The sequence below is a fragment of the Hippopotamus amphibius genome, chromosome 2 (assembly GCF_030028045.1).
Source record: "Hippopotamus amphibius kiboko isolate mHipAmp2 chromosome 2, mHipAmp2.hap2, whole genome shotgun sequence".
In the NCBI taxonomy this organism is placed as follows: Eukaryota; Metazoa; Chordata; class Mammalia; order Artiodactyla; family Hippopotamidae; genus Hippopotamus; species Hippopotamus amphibius.
Window position 1 is genome coordinate 228,015,679 of NC_080187.1, and position 27,667 is coordinate 228,043,345.

Below are 27,667 nucleotides of genomic sequence, written 5' to 3' on the forward strand. Positions count from 1 at the left end.
AGGTAATGTCTGAGTGTTTAATATGTGCCAAATGTGCCTAGTGTAGTCTCATTTACTTTTCAAAACCGTAAGAGGCATACGTTATCATAATTTTACGAATGAGCAAACTGATTCTCAGAGATTAAGTGACTTGTTCAAGGAAAGACAACTACTAATTGGCTCAAAGCCCAAGTTCTCACTCCAAAGCTCATATTCTTAAAGTGTGCCTACATCTTCTAAAGAAGTTTTGTTGTGTTTTTTTAAATAAAGCCTTGCTTTCTCATTTTACAAATGAAGAATCTGTTTTAGGTTAATACCGGACTTAAGTACTGTATTGAGTTTGGCCTGAAAAAGGTTTTTATCTAACTCTGAATTTCACTGAGTAGTTGGAACAACAGCTTAAATAACTGGGTCTTAAACATTCAAATCCCATAGTAAGAATTACTAATAAAATAAGAATGAAACAAGAAACGCTGTGAGTGCTTTTAATGAGTAAGCAAAGATCTTATAAGCAGATTGTCCCATTTAATTAATGCTTACTTTATGGTTTATATGAACATATAAGATTTAACTTAAAAATTATTCCTTCAATTAAGTAAATTTTGAGAATTAAGTGTAACTTTTATTCCAAGTTGACAAGTTTTTGAGTAGAACAGAAGCAGAAGATGATAATAACAGGAATTCACAGTAAAGGAGGCAGGGAGAAGATGGTAAGTTCAGTTCAGTTTTAAACATTTACATTTGAAGTCTTCGTGGGATATTCAAAAGAATTAGTTCAAAGGGCAGCTGGTTATACAAAAGTGTATACATACACACACATACATCTAGTGTTCAAAAGAAAGTTATGGCTTAAAAATACAAATAGGAAGTCACCAGCATATAGGTGAAAGCAAAGGGTATGGATAAAGTCACCTAAGGACAGCATAGAGGAACAGAACAGCAGGGGCTGATAACAGAACTTGGGTAACACCTGCAACCAAGGAGACTGAGAAGAAACCAGAGAAGATGAAAATTAGGCGAAAGTAGTACCATAGGAGTCAAAAAGGACAAGAGGGGTACTAATAAATACAACAGACATAAATATGAAATCAAAATATCCATGGGATTTGGTGGTTAAGTTCATTGTCAAGGGCAGTTTTTGGTAATATATCCTGATTAGAACACAGATGGTAGCAGTTCAATGGAGAATGATAAAAAATAATATGAAGACAACTGGCTACAAATGGAAAAAAACAAAAGGGAGAAGAGCCAGAGTGACAAAGTTTTGTTTATTTGCTTGTTTTAGGACAATAAAGATTTGACCATGTTCATATGCTAAGAGAGAAGGGCCAGTCTAAATATTTGCAAGAAGTTTCTACAGCAATAAGTGGTCAAGGATCATCAATGCCAATGTAACCTTCATTAAGTGTTGAGAGAGTAAAAATATAATTTTGTCTCTTTCCACTTACTCTCATTTTATCTAACTGCATTACTGAACCACTCACCTTGCATACTTTCCATTAATATATCTATTTCCTTTAAATGACATGCCTGAGAGAGAAGTCAGTATGAGCATACATGAGGATATTCTCCGCTCCTTATGATTTCAATTCTACCTCCTGTAGGGAATGAGACCCTGAAATAGCTCTCCAAAATCATCTCTACATCTCAGACCCAGAATGTGCCAGATTCTTCTAGTCAATCAGTATTTGTGATAGTATTCTATAAAAGATTTCCACGTTAATGACAAATTGAAAGAAAACAGAAGACAACCTAGACAACCTAGAACAGGCTTACAATTAACAGATTTTGAAGGATTGGTGAAATATTTCTTCAGTTGCTTTATAAAAAAAATAACATTCAATTTAAGTTTACCTGAAAGTGTAGAGCCACTGCAGGTCTGGCCATCAACTTACTGAAGTGTTCATTAAATTTTGGTGAAAGAATATCCTGTGATAATGTTTCATAAGGATCAAATGCTTGCTCCTATTTTTTTTAAAAAAGGAAAATGTGTTAGGTTTAAAAGAACATCTTTTCTTACTAATATGGCACAGATTATTTAATGGCAAATTTTTATTTAAGTCCTCCATTAGGTTTCAGAACTTTTTCTTTATTTCAGGGACAAATAATAACTATGGCTGTAACTTGGAAATGTTTTAGAAATGTAAGTAATGACCTTGAATGATAGATGACAAGAAGCTACTATTCTTAAGATAGGCCACTGACTTGTGGTCACAAGTATCAAACTATTAAAATGCATATGCACATTTACCCCAGATAAATAAAAGGTGTATTTATTAATAAAATAAAGCTGGGATTTGAAATTTCAGTTAGGTTTACCTAGGTTGAACGGAGTTTATACTGAGGATACTTTCAAAGGAAGCAAAGAGTGATACTCCCGTTGTTTCATCCACTCTACACTTTTTTAAAATTAGAAAAAGAAAGCAAAGACTAATATACAGTAAAATAACAAAACAGAAATGGCCCATGTTTTGTCCATGTTTATATTTAAATAAATTTCTATTATTTTGTAAAAATCAACATCCCCAACGTTCAGTTAGAACTAAGATTTGTTTCATTTTTGTATGTTAAAAATACAGTATGTTTTACAGAAAATAACAAGTGTTGGCAAGGATGTAGAGAAATTGGAACACTTGTCCATTGCCAGTGGGAGTGCAAAATGATGTACCCCTCATGGAAAACAGTTTGGCAGTTCCTCAAAAAGCTAAACAAAAATCACCATATCACCCAGCAATTCTACTCCTAGGTATATATATATATGTATATATATATATACCCCAAAGAACTGAAAACAGTAACTCAAACACATGCTCATATGTTTACTGTAGCATTTTACACAAAAGCCAAAAGGTGGAAAAAGCACAAGGGTCCATCAACAAATAAACGGATAAACGAAATGTGGTATATACACACAAGGGAACCTTATTTACTCAGAGAAAGAGACAGAGTTCTGATACATACTATGACATGGGTAAACTGTGAAAACATCATGTGAAGTGAAATAAGCAGACACAAGAGAATACTGTAATGATTCTACCTTTATCAAATATCTAGAATCAGCAAATTCAAAGAAACAGAAATAGATCAGAGGTTACCAGGGGTTGTGTGGGAAGGAAGAATAGGGAGTTATTACTTAATGAGTACAGAGTTTCTGTTTGGGGTGATTAAAGTTTTGGACATAAATAGTGGTTAGTAACGGTTGTATAATACTATGAATTTAATTAATGCCGTTAAACTGTACATTTAAAATGATTAAAATGGCAAATTTTGTTATATGTTTTACCACAAAAATAAAAATTAGAAAGTACATTTTTGAATACATGTTTTTGATCCATGATATCTTTAAGAGCACAAGAGGCAACCAGACTACAAATTAATATGCTAAGACATCACAATATAAAAAAGCTTTCTAATAAGAGCAAGCCTGAATATCTTGGTTAGGCCTCAGTAACTAAGTATTTCTATGCTATCCGTTCCATTGTCTACAAAATGGATGTAACGCAAGTGATCTATATTTTCAGAAAAATTAGGAAGACAAATTAGAAAAATTTACATGATATCTAAAGAAAGCATTTTTAACACCTGTTTTCCAGAAGAAATAAAAATGGCCAATGAGTATAAAAAGATGTTCAATATCATTAGTTTAAGAGAAAGCAAAATTAAAGAGCAATGAAATTTTTTCCCCCTAGACTAGTAAAAATTAATGCGATAATAACAAAAATTAATGGCATAGTGAAAATATGGGAAAAAAGAGGGCCTGCATATACTGGTACCTATCTGGAAGTAAATTTGGTAAAATATTTCAAAGTTCTAAAAATGTACCTGGTCTTCAGTACCACAATTTCACTTCTAAGACTACCTCCTAAAATAATTACTAGGCTATGAAGGCATTATATAAATATGTTTGTTACAGTGTTGTTTACAATAACAAAAAGAACTGAAACAACCTACACGCTTAATAATAATAAATAGTTAAAACATAGTGTCTCCACAGAACATGGTACTTTCAGATTTTAAAAGCTGTATTGAAGTATATTTATTAACACGGAAAATGTTCATGATATTGAATGAAACAAAGCAGGTTATAAAATAATGAGATCCTATTTTTGTAAATATACATAGGTTTGTATGAATATGCAAACATTCATAAGGATAAATAAATCTTATAAAGATAACTAATCTCTAAGTATTGCAAAACAAAGTGATTTTTGTCTTGTATTTATATTTTTCTGAATATTTTTACAATGACCTACATTACTTTTATAATCATTTGAAGCACAAAAATATGACTTTCACTTTGGGAAAAAAATATAAACTTCCTTTTTCATTTCTGGAAATTAAGACTAAAATCCACAAAAACTAAACAGCTATGGTCAATAAAATTTTTCTTTCATCTTAGATGCACCTTGCCATTAAAAAAAAAGATCCTAAACATTACTAGTCTATCAATGTTTGCTATAAATACTATAAATACACTATAAAGTGTCACTATAAAGACAATGTAATTTTAGTTTGCTATTGGTTAAATCTTAAGTATTTTTTATAGCAGCCAGCAGTGTTTTCTAATTTTCACAAAGAATATCTTACTAAATAACTTAGGACTTTAATGAGAAAACAGTTTTGTAAGCTTACCTCTGCCAAATCTTCAAAACAGCTGCCAGCTAAGGGATGAGGGCTGCTTTCATCAGTCATTTCAACTGTGTCTTCAATCAAACCTAAAAGTTTCACGGTCAATTCATGTATATCTAAAATGTTACTAAAAATCTTTTCAATATCCTAAAAAAGAAAAAGAAAAGGAAGGTTAAGACATGTCAGGTTGAGAATTTCATTACTAAGTATAATAATGTAATTGGGTATATTTTCACCCAATTGCATACCAGTATATTTCAGGACATAAAATATATTCCAAATCATAGCAAAATATAAAGGAAAAGAAATTAAAAAAACCTCTTGGATTAGATTTAGAATTACTGAACAGAACTATATAGAATCTATATCTTCCAGTAAATTTATGGTAAATTTCATACGGTGGATGATTCTAAGCAACTCTTTACATAAAGAATTCCAGCATTTGAGTATTTTAAAATTGGTTAAGTGCTAAAAGTCTTGATCAAGGTCTCATAGAGCTGGTTAATAACAAAAACTGGGATCAAAATGAAGATCTGACTGCTAATCCAGACACAAACTGGTTTCACAATATGTGGCCTGTCTCTTAAATCCAAGGAGGAATTAAAGATTTCATTCAAGCTCTCAGGTATGAATTTTATCTGGGTTAAAACATGTTAAGTCCTCTGGAAACAAGACCATATGACTGATTATCCACGTTATGGCCAACTATTATTCATTCTGCATCTTGTAATGGAAACATCATGGATTAAGTAACCTGACACACCTGAGCTTGGATCCTGGCCCCACTACCTGCTAGGTGAACAACCCTGGATTAGGACAATAATGATGACAGTAACAGCTAACATCTCTTGGTCACTTATTATGTTCCAGGCACAACTGTAAGTACCTGACATGTAGTTTCATAACAGTCTTATTAGATAGATATTATCATCATCCTCATTTTATGAATGAGGAAACAGAGGCACAGAGCAGTTAACTAATTTGCCCAGGGTCACATAGTTGGTATATTAATACCTACCTCATAAGGTTCTTAAGAGGATTAAATGAGATGATTTCTACAAAATGCTCCAGGCATATATTAGGCCTTCCACAAATGTGAGCTTTCTGAAGACACAGGAGTAGGGCCCAAAGGAGTAAATTAAGATCAAGAGTCATTCATTCTTTAATCAAATATTTACTGAGTTCTATGTGCTGATCTTCAATGGTCTTTATTTCAAAATTTTACAGTCCTGTCTATGCTGCAAAAATATAGTAGATACAGACAGAGAAAAGGGATTCTCTCTTTCTCTTGACCCTTCAGTATTATAATAAAATTTTTCTATCAAATCAGCACAAATTCAGTGGAAACGAGACCCATAAAAATTAATTCCTGAGGAATGAAAACTGATGGGATGCAGAAAAGGCAAAGAGGATAATATTAGCTAACAGCATTTGTTAAGTTTTTAATTCTTCATACCACTATAGACAAAACCCAATTATACTGTGGTATAAAAGAACCAAAATTCCAGTTCAACCACCATAACTAACTTATCATGTCTTAACTATTTTGTGTCAATTTCCTCACCAGTAAGTTAGAAATGATAATACCAGTCCTACCTAGCTCACAGAATTCTTAAGGGTCACACAAAATAGAACCGTACTTTGAAAAACATAAAATGTTGACCGCTTAAGGTAGTGTGCCCAGTAGGAGTTATTACCAAATGTTAAACTTAATATGCATTTTTTTTAAAAAAGGATGAAAGCCAATTAAAATACCTTAAATTATCACTGAAATTAATTCCTCTGGAAAAGAATAAAAAGCTAAATCAGGGACTTCCTTGGTGGTCCAGTGGCTAAGACTCTATGCTCCCAATGCAGGGGGCCTGGGTCTGATCCCTGGTCAGGGAACTGGATCCCACATGCCACAACTAAGAGTTCGCATGTCGCAGCTAAAGATCCCACATGCTGCAGCTAAAAGATCCCACATGCCACAACAAAGATTCGACACAGCAAAATAAATACATAAATATTCTTTAAAAAAAAACCCTAAATCATTTCCTAATTTGAAGCACACAGCCAGCTGTGTCTGAGCATCACTCCTATTCACTTATGTAACAGTTATTTGGGGGGAGGAAGTCAGAGGTAAGAGAAAAGCTAAGTATTTAAAGTGAAACACACTCAGACATCTAAGGAAAAACAGATCACGTGAGAAATAAAGGAAAGAAAAAGAAATCTAAAACAAAAAACAAAACAAAAAACAGTATTTGTCTAGCTAGATGCCTTAGAGTTGACTTCAGAACCTACAGAGGTCGGCAAAACATGGACAAACCTCCCTCGATCCCCATACTACTCACCCCATTCCTACCCCGTCTTCCAACACTGGAGCTCTGCCTTTATGTGACACTCTGTATAAACTTTTATTCTTAAAAAGTTCCACTATGTAAAACTTTAAACTACTGCCTTAAAGTACTTACCAAAAGACAGGAAAAAGCCTAAGTCTTTCTTTTCTAGACCATACATTTCTTTCACCATCTTCAAATGAAAGACTATAAATCTCAAATACTGCACAGTAGGAAAAGATTTTATTCCAGTGTAATCCCCCTAATTTTGTGTCTGATTTTCACTGTCACTGCACTTATTATATTAGTATAACAATTCACAAATTAAAAAACCCACAATATCCCCAATGTTCACATCAGCATTATTTACAATTGTCAAGATATGGAAGCAACCTAAGTGTCCCTCAACAAATGAATGGATAAAGAAGGTGTGGGATATATATACACAATGGAATACTGCTCAGCCATTAAAAAAAAAAGAATGAAATTTTGCCATTTGCAGCAACGTGGATGGACTTGGAAGGTTAAGTGAATTAACTCATACAAAGACATATCACTTACATGCGAAATCTATAAAGTACAACAAACTAGTGAATATAACAAAAAAGAAGCAGACTCACAGATCCAGAGAACAAACTAGTGGTTACCAGTGTGGGGGTGAGGCAATATAGGGATGAGGGAGTGGGAGGTAAAAACTATTGGGTGTAAAATAGGCTACAAGTATGTACAGCAATTCCCCTTATATGAACAAGTTCCGTTCCGAGAGCACATCTGTAAGTCCAATTTGTTTGTAAGTCCAACAAAGTAAGATACCCAACTAACACAATCGGCTATATAGCACCGTACTGTAATAGGTTTATAATACTTTTCACACAAATAATACATAAAAGACAAACAAAAATAAAAAAACATTTTTACTCTTACAGTACAGCACCTTAAAAAGTACAGTAGTGCAGTAATAACAGCTGGCACACAGGGGCATGTTCGCACCTTTGAAAGCTCGCAATTTGAAGGTTTATATGTAGGGGACTGACTACATTGTACAAAATGGGGAATATAGCCAATATTTTATAATCACTATACATGGAGCACAACCTTTAAAACTTGTGAATCACTATGTTGCACACCTTTAACTCATACAATATTGCATATCAACTATACTTCAATAAAATTTCTGAAAAAAATTAAAAACAAAGCAAACAATCCCACAATACTATATAAAACAATACTTTTGTTTTACATACTCATAAGGTATATAAAGTTACTATTTACAGTTTTAAGCTACTATCTGACTTTTTGGGATAGACAGGATTTGAAACCCAAAAAGGTACTTACAGAAGGTTTAAAGAGCTTCCTGTCAGAAAGAAAAGCTTCTCGAAACACTTTTATGATCATATTTAGTTCCCGCAGGTACTGTCTTTCTTCTGCAATTTCAGTTCTGACAAGATCATAGTAGTTTAATTCACCTGAAGAACTAGGTTCATCTTCACAAAGAGAAACCAAGCCTATGTCATCCTGATCAAACATGTCCATCAAAACCTAAGAAATATAAGTCAGTAATGGAAAAACTTATTTTCCTTACTGCTATAAGACCATCTCAAAGTACTTGGCATTAAAACATTATTAAACAATGAGAGTTGTGTGCATTAAGGCTAAACTTATAAGAGAAAATTCAAATAAGAGAAATATGAAAAGCTGAAGTGACATAATGTTCAAATAAAACTGGATATGGAAAAATATTTATGAAAATAAGATTAACCTAATAGTGAAATATATATACATATATGTACACATATATGTGTCTGTCTGTATATATGTACATACGCACACATAAACACAAAATATATAACAGCAAAAAGAGCACACATTTGGAGAACAACAATCTGAGCCAAAATCTCAGTTCTACCACTTACCGCTGATTATAGACAAGTTATTTATTCTTTTGAAAGTCAGATCCCTTATATGTAAAATGTAACCGATGAAAGAATTCAATGAGGTAATGAACAAAAAAGAATACTATTACATTTGGCAAACAGTAGGCATTCAAAATGGTAGTTCTTTGTCCTACTGTAAGGTTGCTTATATGCATCCTTGAGTACAGTTTAAAGGAGAAAAGTGAAATGATACACAAAATATATTAACAGCGTGATGCTTTTCTGATGCATATTTGCTACATCAACAACCGCTGTTAAGGTCATTTGTTAAAATCAAGCATCCCAGAGATGCTTAAATTGCTATAGTGACAATTTCCCCTTTCAGAAAACAGTACAGATAACTACTATGGATTTAAGTCAACCAACAGGGGACTTCCCTGACGGTCCAGTGGTTAAGAATCCGCCTTCCAAAGCAGGGGATGTGGGTTTAATCCCTGGTCAGGAAACTAAGATCTCACATGCTGCGAGGCATGGCCAAAAAATAAAAAATAAAAAAAAGTCAACCAACTGGCAAGAACTAGCCATATATCAAAAGCAATAGGAAAAAAGTGACCATACTTCAGAATTAAAAAGTTTAAAAAGAAAAATTGGACCTACTTAATTATATATTCAAGACTGACTGAAAACAACTTCCTTAGAGTTCAGGGGGTAAAAAGGCACAATCCCAAAAAGGAAGCTCCAAAAAGTAAAAATTTCAAAGGGATGAGAGGAAATTCTAACAACACAATATGAGATATTCACTCATTCATTCTCAAAAACATCTACTGATAACCAGAAATTCTGCCAGATGTTGGTAAGATACAGCAATAAGCAAAATAAACACGAACACTGCCCTCCTGATCTTCTTAAATCTAACTCAATATTTCTTAGTGGTCAGTTCTCTCCATTCTCCTCCATGCTTCAAATCAGACTATTAAGCAATCACGCCATCTCTTAGAAGGTCTTGCCATATGATCTCCCTGCCACTGGTTTCTTCCCAACACCATTTCCAAAATTATGTTCCTAAAACCAAATTTGTATCATACCCTACATTAAAATACTAAATTTCACCACTTTTGGTACACAATTTTTTGAAGTAGTCTGTACTTGACATCTCTAATTTCTTACTTCTCAAGCTCACTACTCTATTGAAACTGCTGTAATGACCTCAGAATATTTTTGTTTTCTCTAGTTATTGACAGCTAACCAGAACTTCTTAAAACTTTCTCTTCCCTTGGCTTCTCATATACCATTCTGTCAGTGAGGCCCCCTTCTCTACTACTCACCTTCTCCACCACCCACTGCAGGGTTCCATTTTTGGAACTGTTTTCGTCACACAACACCCAAAATCTTGAATGTAAATGCTACAGGGGTCAGGCAGATAACATCGTGTTAATACCTAAGAAGAGGTGATGGGAATGTGACAAAGTAGAAGGTGTATGCACCTAAAGAGGAAAGGCACTGCTCAATGCTAGCTATTTTGTCACGTATTTTGATTTTGTTTTTTCAAGAAGAGTCTGGAATCTCGATTTTTATGTAGAATTTTCATATTTGTAAATTGAAACAGATTGTAAATACTTCAAAATTTTAAGAAATAAACCTGGAGCTCCTATTCACTAGCAGGCCAACAGTCTGAAACATCTACTATGCTTTCTCCTAAGTGAGCTCACCTTCTTAGACGATTTCCATGACTAGATAATGACTCCCTAAACACTTATCTCAGCACCTCTCTGGACTCTTAGACAAGTGCAACAAAAGGCTTGCTAGACATCTCTCTGTCTGACACACCCATACACATTTACTCCACTCCAGAACCACGAATCACAGCATCATCTCCTTGGCCTTCATAGCTAGAAAATGTGTCATTACCCTGGACTAACAATTCAACTTCCACACCAGATCAGTCCCCAAATCCTGTTAACTTGAACTCAGAAACAGCTCTTAAGTCTGGTCAGTTCCTTCTATTCTCCTGTCTAGAATGTCTTCTCTTACTTCTCTTTCCTTCTAACTCTCACATTTATTCATCTGATAAATCTCTAGCCATTTTCATCACTTAGCTCAAATATAATGTCTTTGTATAGCTTTTTCCACCAACTCTCCCTGAACTCTGTCAAAATCTTTTCCACCAGCTTCAGTCCTCCATTAGCAATCCTTTCTCTTTTCTACATAAGCAGCTTATGTTGACATTTCTAAGGATAAGAGCCATTTCATCTTAAAACCCACAGCACCTGACAAACAGTAAATGCATAAAAGATACTTGCTTAAAGAGTATACATGTACTGTATGTTTGTAAACTGTTAGACTTGTAATGAAAGGCTAAAGCTCAAATGAGTTAAGGATCAGAATAAATGTTAGGACAATAAAAGTATTTTTTCATCATGTTCACAACTAGAATAATAAAGGAGAATCAGTTCTCGGAACAGATGGAGTAATATTACAACAAAAGAAAAAATACAGAAGTGTTCTCTTACTCTCTCTCACCTTTCTTAAACATCAATTTCCTCTTAAGCATGTACGCTCTTATTCTTCCAGTCTGAATATTATTTTCCTTAATAGTGACAAGTATATTAGGGACTGAGCTCTAAAATTCCTTCCTACGATCGTCTAACTATTCTCCGCAATCTCTGATGTGCCAGAATACATCATATAGTCAAATATTGCTTTTATATTTAGGTGTGGAAAAAGGGTTGATTCTCAAGTTTTCTGTCAAATTATACGACCTTGTCTGGGAAATTACACAGATCCCTAAAAAGCGTTTATTTGAATAGTTTATTAAACAGACCGTTTGTGAGCTCTTGAAAGAGTGATCACAGGAAATGAGTTTAGATTTACTAAGATCACACGATGTTACACTAATCTCATTACTCCATTCACATGACTAGTCCCACAAATAAAATCATCTGGATCTTAGCTAAGATATGACAGTCTCTTGTGACAAACTTGGAATCATAGTAGAAAAGGATGGGCAGGGAACTTCCCTGGTGGTCCACTGGTTAAGACTTCATGCTCCCAATGCCGGGAGGCTAGGTTTGACCCCTGGTCAGGGAACCAGATCCTGCATGCCGCAACTAAGACCTGGCTCAGCCAAATAAATAAATAAATATTACCAAAAGAAAGAAAGAAAAGGATGGGCAAACTATAGCCCATAGGCCACAGTGAGCCTACCGCCTTTTATGTAAATAAAGTCTTCCTTAGAACACAGCCCACACTCATTGGTTATGGCTGCCTTCCTCTACAAAGGCAAAGATGACTAGTTCCAAGAAAGGCGTATAGCCCACAAGGCCTAAAACATACATCCACCCATCTGGTCCGTTATGGATAAAGTTTGCTGACCCCTGAATTAGACAAAGAAGTGAAATAGTCGCTGATAAAAAGGCCATAGTGAAAAAAAGTGGTAATTTATTAACTTAGAAGGACTCCTCTAATAACATATGTGAGAAATCTCATCTCTTAAACTTCTCCAGTATTTTTAATAAATAACTCCAACTAAAACAAACTAAGCTTCTCAGATTGGCACATATTACAAAAAGCTGGTAGGATATCTACAATGATGAATGACAAAATTAATTTTTTATAATATCTTGATATGCTGGAGCACAGTCTCAATAACAGTATGAACTTTACAGAGATAAATCTGAGTTCAAGCTTAGATGAAAAAAACATCAACAGCACACATTGTAAGAAATCAAAAATATAACATAATAGTATCTTATGTGGAAAGTCCTAGGGAGTTGAGACATCTGCAACTTATTAAGTAAACAGAGTGATACGTGTGTCCCAAAAAGTTAATGCTGAAATTATAAAAGAACAGCACAGAATAAAAGAAGTGGGCATTTCACTGTACTCTGTGTTGGTCAGACCAAATCTAGAGTGTTGCCTTTAGTTTTAGAAATCACGGTCTAAGAGCAATGCAATAATGAGACCTGAAAATCATGTCACAAAAAGACTGGTTTTCAAAGTCTCAAAAGGTGAAAATTTAATACATGGAAAAATGCTATAAATGACAGAATGACTTATTCTGAAAAACAGTTTGGTCTTACCTAACACAGTTCAGAGGAGAGATTAGAATTAGTGAATGAAAGTTAATAGGAAAGTTAGAAGGAAACTAATATAGATAATATGGATAAACAACAAGGCCCTACTATATAGCACAGGGAACTATTGATATATTCAATATCCTGTGATAAACCATAATAGAAAGGAATACCAGAAAGACTATATATGTATAACTAAGTCACTTCACCATACAGCAGAAATTAAACACAACATTGTGAATCAATTATACTTCAATAAAATTTTTTTAAAAATGAAACATAAAAGCTTCTGCACTGCAAAGGACACTATAAGCAAGACGAAAAGACAACCCTCAGAATGGGAGAAAATACTTGCAAATGAATCAACAGACAAAGGACTAACCTCCAAAATATATAAACAGTTAATCCAGCTCAATATCGAAAAAACAAGCAACCCAATCAAAAAATGGACAGAAGACCTAACTAAGCATTTCTCCAAAGAAGACATACGGATGGCCAAGAGGCACATGAAAAGCTGCTCCGCATCACTAATTAGAGAAATGCAAATCAAAACTACACTGAGGTATCACCTCACACTGGTTAGAATGGGCATCATCAGAAAATCTACAAACAGTAAATGCTGGAGAGGGTGTGGAGAAAAGGGAACCCTCTTGCACTGCTGGTGGGAATGTAAATTGATACAGCCACTATGGAGAACAGTACGGAGGTTCCTTGCAAAACTAAAAATAGAGTTACCATATGACCCAGCAATTCCACTGCTGGGCATATACCCAGAGAACACTATAATTCAAAAAGACACATGCACTCCAATGTTCATTGCAGCACTATTTACAATGGCCAGGACATGGAAGCAACCTAAATGTCCATCAACAGATGAATGGATAAAAAAGATGTGGTACATATATACAATGGAATATTACTCAGCTGTAAAAAGCAATGAAACTGGGACATTCTTAGAGACATGGATGGACCTAGAGACTGTGATACAGAGTGAAGTGAGCCAGAAAGAGAAAAACAAATACCGTATATTAACACATATATGTGGACTATAGAAAAATGGTACAAATCACCCAGTTTGCAAGTCGGAAATAGAGACACAGATGTAGAGAACAAACATAGGGACACCAAGTAGGGAAAGCGGGGAGGGTTGGGGGGGATGAATTGGAAGATTGGGGTATCAAACTGTACACTCTAAATATGTGCAGTTTATTGTATGTTAACTGTATCTCAATAAAGGTTCCAAAAAAAAAAAAAAAAAAAAAAGAATACAAAGGGGGAAAAAAAAAATTTTCTCCCCAAACCAAAAAAAAAAAAAAGCACAGCCATAGCTGATATTTGTAATTCTACTATAGGTTTGTGCTCTAAAAACGCAAGGAATTTTAATAAATTCTCTTTTGTATAATTCTATCCAAAAAGAAAAAAAATGCATGGTGTGTTTAAAATTGTATATATTGAATTATCAAGTATTTCTTGCTAATAAAAAACAGCTGTTCTGGAAAAAAAAAGTTAGTAGGAAAGTCAATCTTAACTCTATGAGGAAGACATTTCACCTAACTAGAATTTTACAAAAATGAATGGACAGTTTTATGAGAAGTAAGTTCCCCAGTGCCCAAACAGAGGCTACATGATCACTTGTCAGTTTGTATGTGGATTTGGTCTCTTGTAATTCTGAGACTGTGAACTGTTTAGAATTTAACTACTTTGCCTTTAAAAAGCATCATGGAAAAGGTAATTGACTCAGCTATGGAATAAAGTCTCTCCTACCCACAGTCCCTCAATAATCCTGTCCAAGGCCACTGTTTGGGGGGGAGGGGGAGGGGAGGAATGGGGAAAATAACGTAGGAATCCCTGCACGAGGGGTGTGGGGAAAGCTGTGGTGGCCCATTTCAGTGTGCTGGTTCCGAGAGGAACAGGGAGGGTGCTTACAGGGGAAGGGGCACAAACATGGCACAAGATGTTAGAGACCAACGGAAGCAGAGACTATCCACACGCTAGAGCAGCCTGATGCAGGGTGTGCAGCCCTCGTGGGCAAGCGGGGTTTCTGCATGGGAAGGTGGTCCAGCAGCAGCAGTGGCCCAACATGGGACTGTCAGAACTTGAGTGGAGTAAGGAGAATGTATACAAAGAAGAAGGGTTTCTATGCCAAAACAGGGTGCCTACACCAGTGGGGGAAGAGAGGCCTGCTGGGAGACTGCTCATGTACAGAACAATTGATCAAATAAATATATTAAGAAAAACAGGAGCTAGGTTTCTCACTATCAGATAAGGGAGTTACAAATGTAAAAAGGGGAGCCTAAAATGAATCCTGTGGTTCTGAACTTGGATTGAAGAGATTTGTGAGCTCATATAAAGATAGATAAGAAATAAACATAGATGTGTGTATGTCTATATATATGTACACACACACAAGAACACACACACTCCCTAATTCTGGTCTCTAAGCGACCAGAGCAGTGACACTTCAATATCAATGAGCTCCTCTAGCACCAAGATCTTGGTTTCTAAATACCATTCTCCACTAAAGGGAACCAGGATTTTTTAGAAAACAACTAATTCCAGGCTTGGGCAGCAGGTAAAGAACAAGTTGAACCTGGAGCATCTTGTGTCAAAAGACAGTGTTCAAAGAATGATAGGGACAGAGACGCCAAATTGAAGGAGCTCCCACTGCCAGATCTGAGACAATGTGAATATCAAAATAAATAATGAAGTAATGGATATGTTCCACTGAATAAAAATCAATGAGTCCACATTAAAATAAACACATTTTAAAGTGTGATGAGGAACAAGATATTTACATAGCCTTAAAATATTGCACAAAATATTTATTAATTACATAAGGGAAAGGAGTCCTTTAAAGTAGAGAAGCCTACTTACAAAACCCTTAATCACGTGATCGAAGTGATCATCACTAGTAATGGGACACATCAAAATTGTGTGTCGTGTGAGAAAAATGAAATGAGAAGAACTTCTATGATATTCCTGCCACAGATCTAGAACCTAAATCTTATCAAGAGAAAACAGCAGAAAAAACTAAAGGAAGGGGCATTTTAAACACTGATTGGTATAATCTTTAAAAATGTCAAGGTCATAAAAATTAAGAATGAAGACCTGTTTCAGAATGAACAAGGAGAAAAAAGATACATAACACGATTTTGAACTGGATCATTTTGCTCTAAAGGACACCGTTGGGAAAACTGGCAAAACTTGAATGAGGTCTGAGGATTACATACTATGATGTATCAACATTCATTTCCTGGATTTTGACTGTCATACTGTGGTTATATAGGAAAATGTTTTTGTTTGTAGGACACACTAAGCTATGTTGGCAACCTACTCTCAAGTGGTATAGGGCACAGGGGAGAATTTTTATCGCACAAGCAACTTTTCTAAAAGTCTGAGCTAGAAAAGAAGTTTAAAAAAAAAGTATTCATTCTTTTCATTTTTTCATAAGTCAAAATAGAAATAACAAGGAATTTTTACTATGAAATTTAAGTGAAAAGTCATTTTTGAGACTACAGCTTAGTACAATGCCTCTCAATCATACTGTACATCAGAATCACCTGTGATAGTTTCAAAAATTTTGAAAATACTGAGGCTTAGAGGTCCATCCCAGGCCAAGTAAATTAGAAGCTCCAGAGGTGAGATGCAGGCATCAGTGTTCTTTAAAAGCTTTCTGGGAATTCTCCTGTGTGAAGCAGAAAACCACTGGCATGTGCCAGGTCCTGGGGTAATTCACCCTTAGGGGTCTAGGTTAGGCACCTTCGCTATGAAGTGTTCCTGGTCTCCCCTATGGCAGAGTTAACCACTTTCTCCACTGAACCTTTGATTTATTTCTGTGATAATTTTAATTACACTGTGCTGAAATTATTTGTTTATAATTCTTTTATTTCCCACTAAAATAAATTCCTTCTAACACAGGGAAGAAAAGGAGGAGAGAGGAAAATTTTAAAGAAGACTCCATTTCTTTCCTCAGTAGCTTACAGCCAGGAAGAAAGAAGCTAAGTAACAAAAAAAATTATCAGAAGGAAGTAATTCTGGCATTGCAAAGTTGTCTTCTCTCTATCTGTGCCCCACTGAACTATGCTGTGAAATTAAAATATGTTTTTAAAAATTACTTCTTAAACTTAAAAGCATCTGAATATTCTGTATTTATTCTCTTTCTAAAAATACAAAACTCAAAGTACTTTTTTAAACTGGTTTGAAGCTTTGGATGTTTTTTCCTGTAGGTAAAAAATTCGTGATAAGAAAAATGAGATTCTCATCCTGTCACATGCTAAAAAACCTGAAAATATCATGGTTAGTATGTAAAGCCACCATTTTTCTGTCTTCCAACATCTGGAATTATAAAAGCACTAATGTACTCATGCATTAAAAAACAGAGGTAGAAGTGACACATAGTCACTATCATTCAAATTAAGTTTAAATACCTTTTAACACTTACCTTATCTGCACACATTGACACTTTAATATCCTGTTGGGATATTTCATAATGTCGGATATTAAAAACATAATTACCAGCCAATTTCAAAATATCTGCTGAGATGTACTCTAGTACAGCCACAATGTATAGGGACACATGGTAGTCCACTTTGTACCCTAAAACTTCCTGTGGAAAAAATAAACAATTTAATTCCAAAAAATGGTAGCGCTGTCAAGTAGCAGTCAAACACTTGAAAATTTTATTTAACATTCTTGCTTATAAAGAACTTTCTATAAACCAAATGTCTAAATTCAAAGGTACCACAGGATATAAAATGAGCTACTGGCTCAGTATCAGGGTTTTTTTCTTTCCTTTTTTTTTTTTTTTTTTTTTTAAAGAGACATCTAATCTAACAAATCTGCCTTTAGTATCAAATAAGAAGAGACAGTTGATTCTAAGACAGAAATTTTGGACTGAACTTCACTGAAAACTTCTTGATATATTATCCAAAACCCACCTAACAAATATCTGCTATTTTCAAGGATCTTGCTTTAATTAATAGCTCCAAATTACAATGGTTTCTATTGAGGGGAGGATGTGTGTATGTGTGTGTGTTGGGGCAGGGGGTGTGCGCACGAGGTCTTGACATTGCTACCAAGGGGTATTCAAATCCACGTACGCCAATTATTTTCTATAGACAAAATAATATTCCATACCCATCTTTTCCAATGTATATAAAAATACCTGTGATACATACAGATGAATTTAAAAACAGTTCTGAACTCACAGTAGCTTTTGCACATATTAACAAACATAAAAAAAAGAAACATATATATGTATGTATGTGTATATACCAGTATACACATCTTCAAGCACACACGCACAGTAACACAGACCATGCTATATAAATATACAAATACTATATAAAGTATTATTTGTTAAAAATAACTTCCCCAATGGTTTTTTGTGCGTGTTTTTTGTTTGCTTATTTGTTTTACCTTCAATGAAGGATGGATTTTGTCCACAGGCAGTAAGAGAGGATTTCTTCGTTTTCGTTTCTCTATGGCAGACTGTGCATCTGCAATAGCCCATTTATCAATTGGATGAGGAAAGGTCTTTTGAACTCGTTCCTGTTCAGATTCACAGCAGAACTATGGTTAACAGAAGTGCTCACAAAAAGAAAATTCATACAAAATTACACTTTATCATCATCCTAATGCCAGAAGTTAATAGTAACATAACATGGTCTGATTCCCGTAATAAATGAAATTTTTTTATTTAAAAGAAAAAAGATCAACATGCTATCAAGATTTTTCCACACAATTTCCATGGGTAAGGAAAAAGGTGAAGTTTAAACAGAAAGCTTTAAGTGTAAGCATAATTAAGATAAAACTGGAAAAAGGACAATGTAATAATATTAGCGCAGACTAAAGCAAACATGAAATACTCTATCAGTAATTTTCAGCTCAAGGTTTCTAGGGCTAAAATTGTTTACCTAGCAGAAGTTGTTAACTTGTTATTAATAATTATTATGTAGTCACTCTCTTTCTGCTAATCTCAGAGCTTTATAGAGAAGATTTTTAAAAGAAATATCATGTACCTCTTAAAGGATCAAGTGTGTGGCAGAGTTCAGAATGGTTTAAAGAAATATATCTCTTGGCAAAAACAATCCAAGCCTTTACATTACTATTACTGTTCATCTAATCTTAAATGTAACCAGTAATTGGTATGAATAATGAGAAGTAATGATAACTGATTCAAACTCCAATTTAGCAGGATTTCCTATTTTTAAAATTATATTCTCAGCTTAAAATTATATTTTAGCTTCTGAAAACTATGCTTTTATTATATTTACTTATGTCCAATTCTTACAGCAGAGAACAGGGAAACAAATACTTTAATTCCCAGAGTCCCTGAAAATCTTAATAGATCTATTACTTCAAACCAAGATTAACCTTTATACTGGAAGTTGCTGCCTAGTTATGGAAACAATCTTCAAAAGAAAGGTGATATAAACAGTATCATGCCAAGGTTACTTTTAAAAGCTATACTGACAGATATTTCTAAAAATCTAGAAATACTCCCAAGTAACTAAGCCAAAATAAATATTTCAGCACTAAATTACACATGATCTTTTAGAGGTATATGTATGTATACATATTAAAAAGATGTATATATTTTTTAAATCAATGAGTAAATATTCTTTATTCTATACTAGTCCTTTGAGGTAATATTTATACGCAGTAAAATGCACAGATCTTAAGTGTACAATTGAATGAGTTCTGAAAAATGCTTGTAACCATCACCCTAATCAAGATTACAGAAAATGTCTATCATCTAAACCTCACCCCTCATAGGCAGCCACCATCCTGATTTCTATCATCATTACTTTTAGGTATCTCTGATTTTTCATATAACTGGAATGATGCAACACATACTCTCTGCAGGATGGCTTATTTTGCTCTATATGACATCTGTGGATTGTAGCTATGTTACTGTATATATCAATAGTTCATTCTTTCATTTTACAATATTACTGAGTAGTACTCCATTTTATGAATCTATCGCAATTTGTTTTCCCATTTTCTTGTAGATGGAAATTTTAGTTGTTTCTAATTTTTGCCTATTATGAATAAAACTGCTTGAATAATCATGTATAAGTCTCTTTGTGAAGATATATTTTCATTTCTCTAGGGTTAAATACCCAGGAGTAAAAAAATTGCTGGGTCACAGGCTAGATACATATTTAACTTTATAAAAAACTGCAAAACAATTTTCCAAAGTAGTTATGCCATTTTATACTCCCACTATCAATGTATAAGAGTTCTAGATGCTCTACATCTCATCAATATTCCATGTTATCAGTCTTTAATTTTATTCCTTTTAGTGGGTGTAAAATAGTATCTCAGTGTAGTTTTAATTTCTATTTCCCTGATGAATTATGAGCTTGAGTGCCTTTTCATATGCTTATCGGCGATAAGTATATCCTCTTTTATGAAGTATCTAAGACTTCTGCCCATTTGGGTGAGCAGGGTATCTTTTTATTATTGATTTGTAGGAGTTTTGTTTGTGTTTTTTTTTAACATATTCTGCATACAAGCCCTTTGCAAGGAATACATACTGAAAACATTTTCTCCTAGTCTGTGACTTATACCTTTTTTATTTTTGCATCAATTTTATTTTTTGATATTTACGGTGTTTTGAGTTCTATGTAAAAAATGTATTTGTTTAATACCAGCTCATAAAGATATTCTCCTGCATTTTCTTCTAGAAACTTTACGGTTTCAGCATTTAAGCTTAAGACTATGATACATCTTGAATTAATTATTGTGTTGAGACAGGTTTCAAGGGTTTTTCCCACCATAAATTTACCCGGTTGTTTCAGCACTTTTTTTTTTGCTGAAAAACTTTCCTTTACTCACTGAATTGCCTTGACATCTTTGACAAGAATGAACTGACCATATATTTCCCATATGATTTCAATGGTTTTAGTTTCCATAATAATTTAGAATGATATAGATTTATATATATATAAATTAATTTGTACAGTGGTTCAATGACTTTTTGAAGTAACAAAATAATTTTTACCTCCACATCTTGCACAGTCCTTGGTTGAGCCATGCATAATTTACTCAGCAGCTGAAAAATCAGCTCTTCAATATAATAGAGAGACTCTTCATTAGCTGAGAGATTGGGATGTACTTGCTCCTGAACCTTAAAAAAAAAGTTCTCAATTTAAGTACAGGCAAATTGATATGTATTAAACAAAAGTCAGAGAATCTTATACATAATTAATACTATTTTACCAGAATGGTTACTCAAATACATACATAAAACACAAAAAAATGAAAAAACAAACTGTATTTGTTGGTCTCTGTAAACTTTTCTTAACTCAGAGTAGTGGTTCTTAATCTTTATCAGACTCTATGAAAATCAACTGAAAGCCGCTGGCCCCTCACCTCCTTACCACCAAAAAAGCATATACACATAAAATATTCTACACAATTTCAGAGGAAGCATGGATACCCTGAAGTTAATTAATAAACCTACTATGTACCAGGATCCCAATCAGGGAAGATATCAATCACTCTCAAAAAAGTCCTGAGGCTGCTAAATGTCTGTGATAAGAGAAGAGGCAGCCATCTGTGATAACTCACCTGACCACCTTGTACACGGTCTGGGTTTTGCCCTTCCTGTGACAATTCTAATCCCAGTGTCTTTTCTTTTCCCTTTGAGCTGCTGCAGTGCCTCAGTGGCTTGCCTACATGCTTCAGTGGGTCACATGTGATAGTAAAGCCCAGGTGTTGGGGGTGGGGTGAAGGAAGATGCTGGCTAAGTGTGGGCCACTGATGGAGCTGAAGGCACAACCTGCCCTGTGCCTGCTTCCCCACAGAGGTTGCCAGAGGGGCCCTGCTCCAAGCTGTATTTTCCCTTCCCCAGAATCCATGCCACTCCTGCTCCCATTCTTACACGTCCCCCTCTCTGGCTAAGGTGAAATTCACAACACTCTGCTTAGAGATAAAAAGTTCAGGTGCTTTTGGCCACTGTCTTGAATTTGCCCTCCCTTTCTAGTACTGAGATCCAACTCCAGAGGCACCTTCTGAGAAAGGTGGTTTGGGCTAGCGGTTATCACTGAAAAGTGACACCAAGGTTGTGCCACCCACGTGAGTCAAATGCTTCTCTTCGGTTTGGGCATGAAAACTACCACCCCCCACCCTCTCAGGCAGGCAAGGGGCAGGACCCTCTTCACTCGGCCTGCTGACTTCATTACAAAACTGTTTTCCTACAGTTCAAAAGAAAGCCACGCCCACCCCTTGACCTTTTCCAAAGGGCAGAGCATTTGAGTAAGATCTACTTTGTACATCTCTAGCAATAGTTAAGTCCCTGACACTGGGGCCAAATTCTTACTGTGAGACACACACATCCTGCCTTCCCTAACTGCTCCTCCCAAATCTACTTTTGCTTCAGATCTGGGCCGTGCACCAAATAAAAGACTCTTTTTTTGATCATCGGCTACTGCTTGAAGCCTGTTTTCTACAAGGGCTCCAAAGGCTGAAGTCTCCCAGGGCACAACATGAGGACAAATTTCTCATCAGATAAACGTGGCTGAGCCTCAAGGAGCTTCCCTTTGTTGGTGTCGTTCTCAGACCATGTTTTCCCGTTACATTGCTCTGACCCCCTTTTCAGTCAACAGGTGAAGTTCTTCCAGCGCACAGAGGCAGTAACATCATCTTTTGTGTCTTCTCCTCTCCTTTGGCCATCTTAGGGAGCAAAATCTTTTTTCTTTTTAGCCTAGGCTTGACAGACACTCTTCGTGGGCAGCCCCCATCTGGATTCCAAACCCTGGCCTAGGGGAAGACAGAGGCTTTCTGACAGATTTCTGAATGGATGTTACTGGGATGGAGGGGCCCCCCAACCTGCTGTAGGGAACAGCCCGAGAAGACATGTGTTTGGAATCTTAATATTTCGGGGGACTTCCCTGGTGATCCAGTAGTTAAGACTTCACCTTCCAATACAGGGGATGAGGGTTCGATCCCTGGTGGGGGAGCTAAGATCTCACATGCCTTACAGCCAAAAAACCAAAACATAAAACAGAAGCAATATTGTAACAAATTCGATAAAGAATTTCAAAATGATCCACATCAAAAAATCTTTAAAAAAAAATATTTGACACATGGCTATGTCCATTTTAAGATCTCTGGTGGGTTCAAGATATTTAGGTGTGGATTAGGGGGACAAGGTGCCTTTTTCTTAGCTAAAGTGTTCAAATACTGTTTTGAACAGTGCCAGCTATCTTTATCACCAGCCCTTCTGAACATCCTACCCCCACACCATCTTCTCTAGTATTAACAGAATCTCTGGTCTTACACGCTTGCCTTCAGTTTCGAGCTATCCCCAGTGACTGACTGGCCTTGGTATTGGCTACAACTTTCTGTTAGAACCACACAGGTTCTACCCTCACCTGGCCAGACTGGTTACTTGGGGCAGTGGGTACAAAAGACCCTTCCAAGGAACAGGTGTTTATGACTTCAGCTTTCAGGGACCCTCTGTGTTCCCCCTTACCTGAACCCTTAGACCTACTCCTTCTATTCTCTTTTCTCTGGAAGCCTCTTTCCAAGAGCCGTATTTTTTAGAGCTGAACTGCACAGATTATAGCTGTTACCATACTTAGTCAAGGAAGAGCAAAAGAAGGCTCTTAGACACTGACTTTGAATTTCTCTCAAGCCAAGCCAGTTTAGAATGGTTAGAAAACGCTAGCAGAACTGGATTTCCATATTCTCATGTCTCCGTGTTTTCCCCCTACACTCTAGAGTTACCCGTTTCTAGCAAAACAGAAGGGAAGGACTCCTCCCTACTCCTCCCACATGTCCTTCTTTGAAGGCCTCAGCTCATTTGTTCAGACCACATCTCTTCTCCTCAAGATGCTTGGTATACATCATCTTGAATATTCCTCAGTAGGTTCATCTCGTGGGCTCGGGTTCTGGATTCTCAACTGAAGACAAGGAGCCAGATTCTCCAGATCTCTGCAGGCACTACAGGGTCTCACAGGGAGAAAAGGCTGGCTGGGGGCCTCAGGAATGTGTGTGCCTGTCTGCCTCCCTGGCAGGCTGGGGAAGGGTGCAAGGCTCAGTGCACTGAACCACAGAACAGGCTCACAACCAGTAAGCAACATCTTTCAGGTAGGACTATCCTAGAAACAAGTACATGTAAGATTGAGAAATCAGAGTAGGTTTCTTCCACAGCCATTCTAAATTGCATATTTTAGACCAATATTGTCCAGTATTTTTTCTGTCTTAACTTTTGCATTTTTCTATTAAGCCAACAAGCCAAGAATTTGGCCCTGCAGGGATCCAAGTGTAGGCAATAGCTGCTCTTTGGCCAAGGCCTTCATAAAGGATTCAGTCATTCCACTGTCTGTTCCCTAGCCCCACCCCCAGACAAAGTCCACCATGAAGGAAGAACTTTGAGGTCAGTACAAACTAAGTAAGTCTGTAAATTACAGCTGTTAGTTTTCCTCTGAGAGAGCATTTTGCATCAGACCTGGGCTATGTGCAGAATCAAACCTGGCTGTTAGAATAGGCACCATTAAATTTGGGGCCCAGAACACCCCGGGAGGAAGGTTTGTGTAGTGTGTCATAAAGGTGTTCAGTGCGTTTGGGCCCACCTCACTACTTCTAGGCCAGCCTGACTGCTGATGTCCACATGAGCACATACTTGAACCCCTCTGCTAGACTCTAGCTCTGCTCCCCTAACTAGGTCAAATTTTTGGCTTCTGGGTTTAGGAAGAGAAAACTGCTATTCCAAGAACCCTCAGGCCCTAAAGTTAGGTGCTGGCTCTTTTAGCCAGCTTTTGTGGGAACTGCCTTTGATTGAACCACTAAAGAAGCAAAGAGGGTATGAGGTCCCAGCTATCCAAGACAGACTAGGTGTCCCTCAAAAACAGCTTGGGTTTCCGGCTACAGACCCTACAAAGGTGAATCAAACCTTTTTCCTCACTGGTTTTTCTTTCCAAATTTATTTGCTTTTAAGAACTATAAATTCTGGCTATTGTTTTCCAAGTTCTCAGGGCCCCTGGATAGGCAGACAAAGCTTGATGATTTAAGAGTAGATATAGGCCATGAAACCATGGCATTCGGTATGCTGAGTCCACGCAAATGATATTTATATACACATCCAAATTTGAAGAGAAAATATATTTCTTTAGGTTTCAAACACTGTGATAGATACAAAGCAAAAATAAAAACCTGCTGCAAAGTTAAAATAAATAAATAAATAGGGACGGGGAGGGTGGGGGGGACTCGAGGGAGGGTGGGGGGGAGTTGAGGGAGGGAGGGAATATGGGGGTATGTGTATAAAAGCAGATGATTGAACTTGGTGTACCCCCCAAAACATAATAAATAAATTAAAAATAAACAAACAAACAAACAAATAAAATAAACCTACTAGAAGTCTGTGAACACTCGGTCACAGAGAGGTATCTCTGAACAACCATACTACTTCATAAGTTACACAAGTGCTCTATGAAGTAGATGCTAGTCAGATTTCTTTTACAATGGTATATGCTGCTTTCTGTTGCCATGTAGCTGTGCTAAGCCTCTTCTGTTGTTAAATTTTTTTTCTTTCTCTCTTTTTTGGCCACACCGTGAGGCATGTGGGATCTTAGCACCCCACCAGGGATCGAACCTTCTCCCTCTGCAGTGGAAACATGAAGTTTTAACCACTGGACCACCAGAGAAGTCCCTGTTGTTAAATTTCTTTCTTTCTTTTTTTTTTTAAAGAACTTTTATTGAGATATAATTGAGATACAATAAACTGCATATATTTAACGTGTACAATTTTATACTTTTTTTCCTTACTAGTAATGTATATATGGCAATCCCAATCTCCCAATTCATCCCACCCCAACACCCCCCCTCCCCACTTTCCCCCCTTGGTATCCACATGTTTGTTCTCTACATCTGTGTCTCTAATTCTGCCTTGCAAACTGGTTGGTCTGTACCATTTTTCTATATTCTACATATATGCATTAACATACGATATTTGTTTTTCTCTTAAATTTTATTTATTTGGCTGCGCCGAGTCTTAGTTGCAGCACATGGGATCTTCGTTGTGGCATGTGGGATCTTTAGTTGCAGCATGTGGGATTGGGTTCCCTGACCAGGGATGGAACTCAGGCCTCCTGCATTGGGAGCATGGAGTCTTAGCCACTGGACCACCAGGGAAGTTCCTAAATTTCTTAAAATTAGAATCTAGTAATCTGTCTAAAAATAATCCAGTCAAACTGAATATGAGGAATAACAAGGTAAAAAACAGTGCCTACCGTTAACAGGTGTCATGTAAATATTTGTTCAAAGAATGAGTAACAGAAAACTATTGTTCTAATCCATGGTATTAGAAGGAGATCAGTGCCACTGCCAAAAAGTAACAAAAAAAATTTAAACAGTCTCATAGTTATTCTGGAAAAATGATGCAGTAATTAAAAATCTTCCCATAAAGAAAACAGCATTAAGGTGACCACTTCATCTAAATTGTCAACATTTAGCATAAAAATTAACATAAAAGCTCACTACATGGCCTAGATGGCGTCACTGACAAATTCATCGAACATTTAAGGAAAAAAATGCAACAATCTTAAGCCAGCTTTCTCGAAAAATAATAAAACAATAAGTAGGCCTCTTATTTTGAGGCTAACCTTGACATAAAAACTCAAAAAGATGGAAAGTATAGCTCGTTTTCATTCATGAACCTAGAAACAAAAACCTAAATAAACTATTAGCTAACTTAATTCTGTAGTATATTAAAATTATACAACATGACCAAGTTGCATTTATTCCAGGAATGTTAAATTGGCTTAATATTGGAAAATCAAGCAAAGTAATTCACCATGTTAACAGATTAGGAGAGGAAAATAATATGATCATCTTCAACAGATGTAGAAAAAGCATCTAAAAATCTGAATATTCACTCATAATCAAATCTCTTAATGAACTTCCTTAATTTGGTAAAGGATACCTACAAAAAAGCTATAACGAACATCATAGTTAATGGTAAAACAATGAAAGCTTTCCTTTTGAGATTAGGAAAAAGGCAAAGATACTAGCTATTATAATTTCTATTCCACATTGTACTGGAGGTTCTGGCCAGCAAAGTACAGCAAGAAAAAGAAAAATATAAGAACTAGAAAAGAAGAAACAAATTTGCAGATGATATGATGCCCACTGTGATAGTTAATCTGATGTGTCAACTGCTGGGCTACTGGGTACCCAGATATGTGGTTAAATATTATTTCTGAGTGTGTCTCTGAGGGTGTTTCTGGATGAGATGAACATTTGAACTGGTAGACTGAATAAAGTAGACTGCCCTCCCCAGAGTAGGTGGACCTCATGCAATTCACTGAAGGCTTGAATAGAAGAAAAGGCTGAGTAAGAAAGAATTCTCTCTTTCTGCCTGCCAGCCCGGGTTTTTGGTCTTCTCTTGCTTTTGGACTAGAACCTGGACTAGAATTACACCATCAGTTCTCCTGGATCTCCAGCCTACTGACTGCAGATCTGCACTTCTCTGCCTTTATAAGAGTGTGTATGTGTGTGTACTTCTGTTTCTCTAAAGATCCCAGACTAATACACCTATGAAGGAAAATAAAAATATTGTACACATAAACTATCTGAATTCATAAAAATAGAATGTTATTTCTATGTAACAGTAACAAAGTTAGAAAATAAAATTTAAAAATATCATTTACGATAAAATAAAAATTATACCATGTATCTTGGAATAAATCTTTGGTAAGTACAAGACTCTGGGAGAAAACCAGACTCTGAGAAAAATTAAAAATCTAAATAAATGAAATAAAATCCCATGTTCATGAATTATCAG

General features: G+C 35.9%; 1 protein-coding gene across 2 annotated transcripts in view; it reads right to left on the bottom strand.

Annotated features, from left to right (window-relative positions):
• The window catches only part of SOS2 (SOS Ras/Rho guanine nucleotide exchange factor 2), a 97,773-nt gene that overhangs the window by 46,723 nt on the left and 23,383 nt on the right, over positions 1 to 27,667 (bottom strand). The window contains exons 2-7 of one of the 2 annotated variants that reach the window (XM_057723783.1): positions 20,882 to 21,007; positions 18,292 to 18,423; positions 17,315 to 17,479; positions 8,262 to 8,465; positions 4,612 to 4,755; positions 1,834 to 1,944 (exon numbers count right to left, since the gene is read on the bottom strand). In XM_057723783.1, the coding sequence (XP_057579766.1) occupies positions 1,834 to 1,944; positions 4,612 to 4,755; positions 8,262 to 8,465; positions 17,315 to 17,479; positions 18,292 to 18,423; positions 20,882 to 21,007 (882 nt within the window). Of the gene's footprint in view, positions 1 to 1,833; positions 1,945 to 4,611; positions 4,756 to 8,261; positions 8,466 to 17,314; positions 17,480 to 18,291; positions 18,424 to 20,881; positions 21,008 to 27,667 lie in introns of those variants that run through there. The other variant, XM_057723784.1, reaches the window with a different exon arrangement.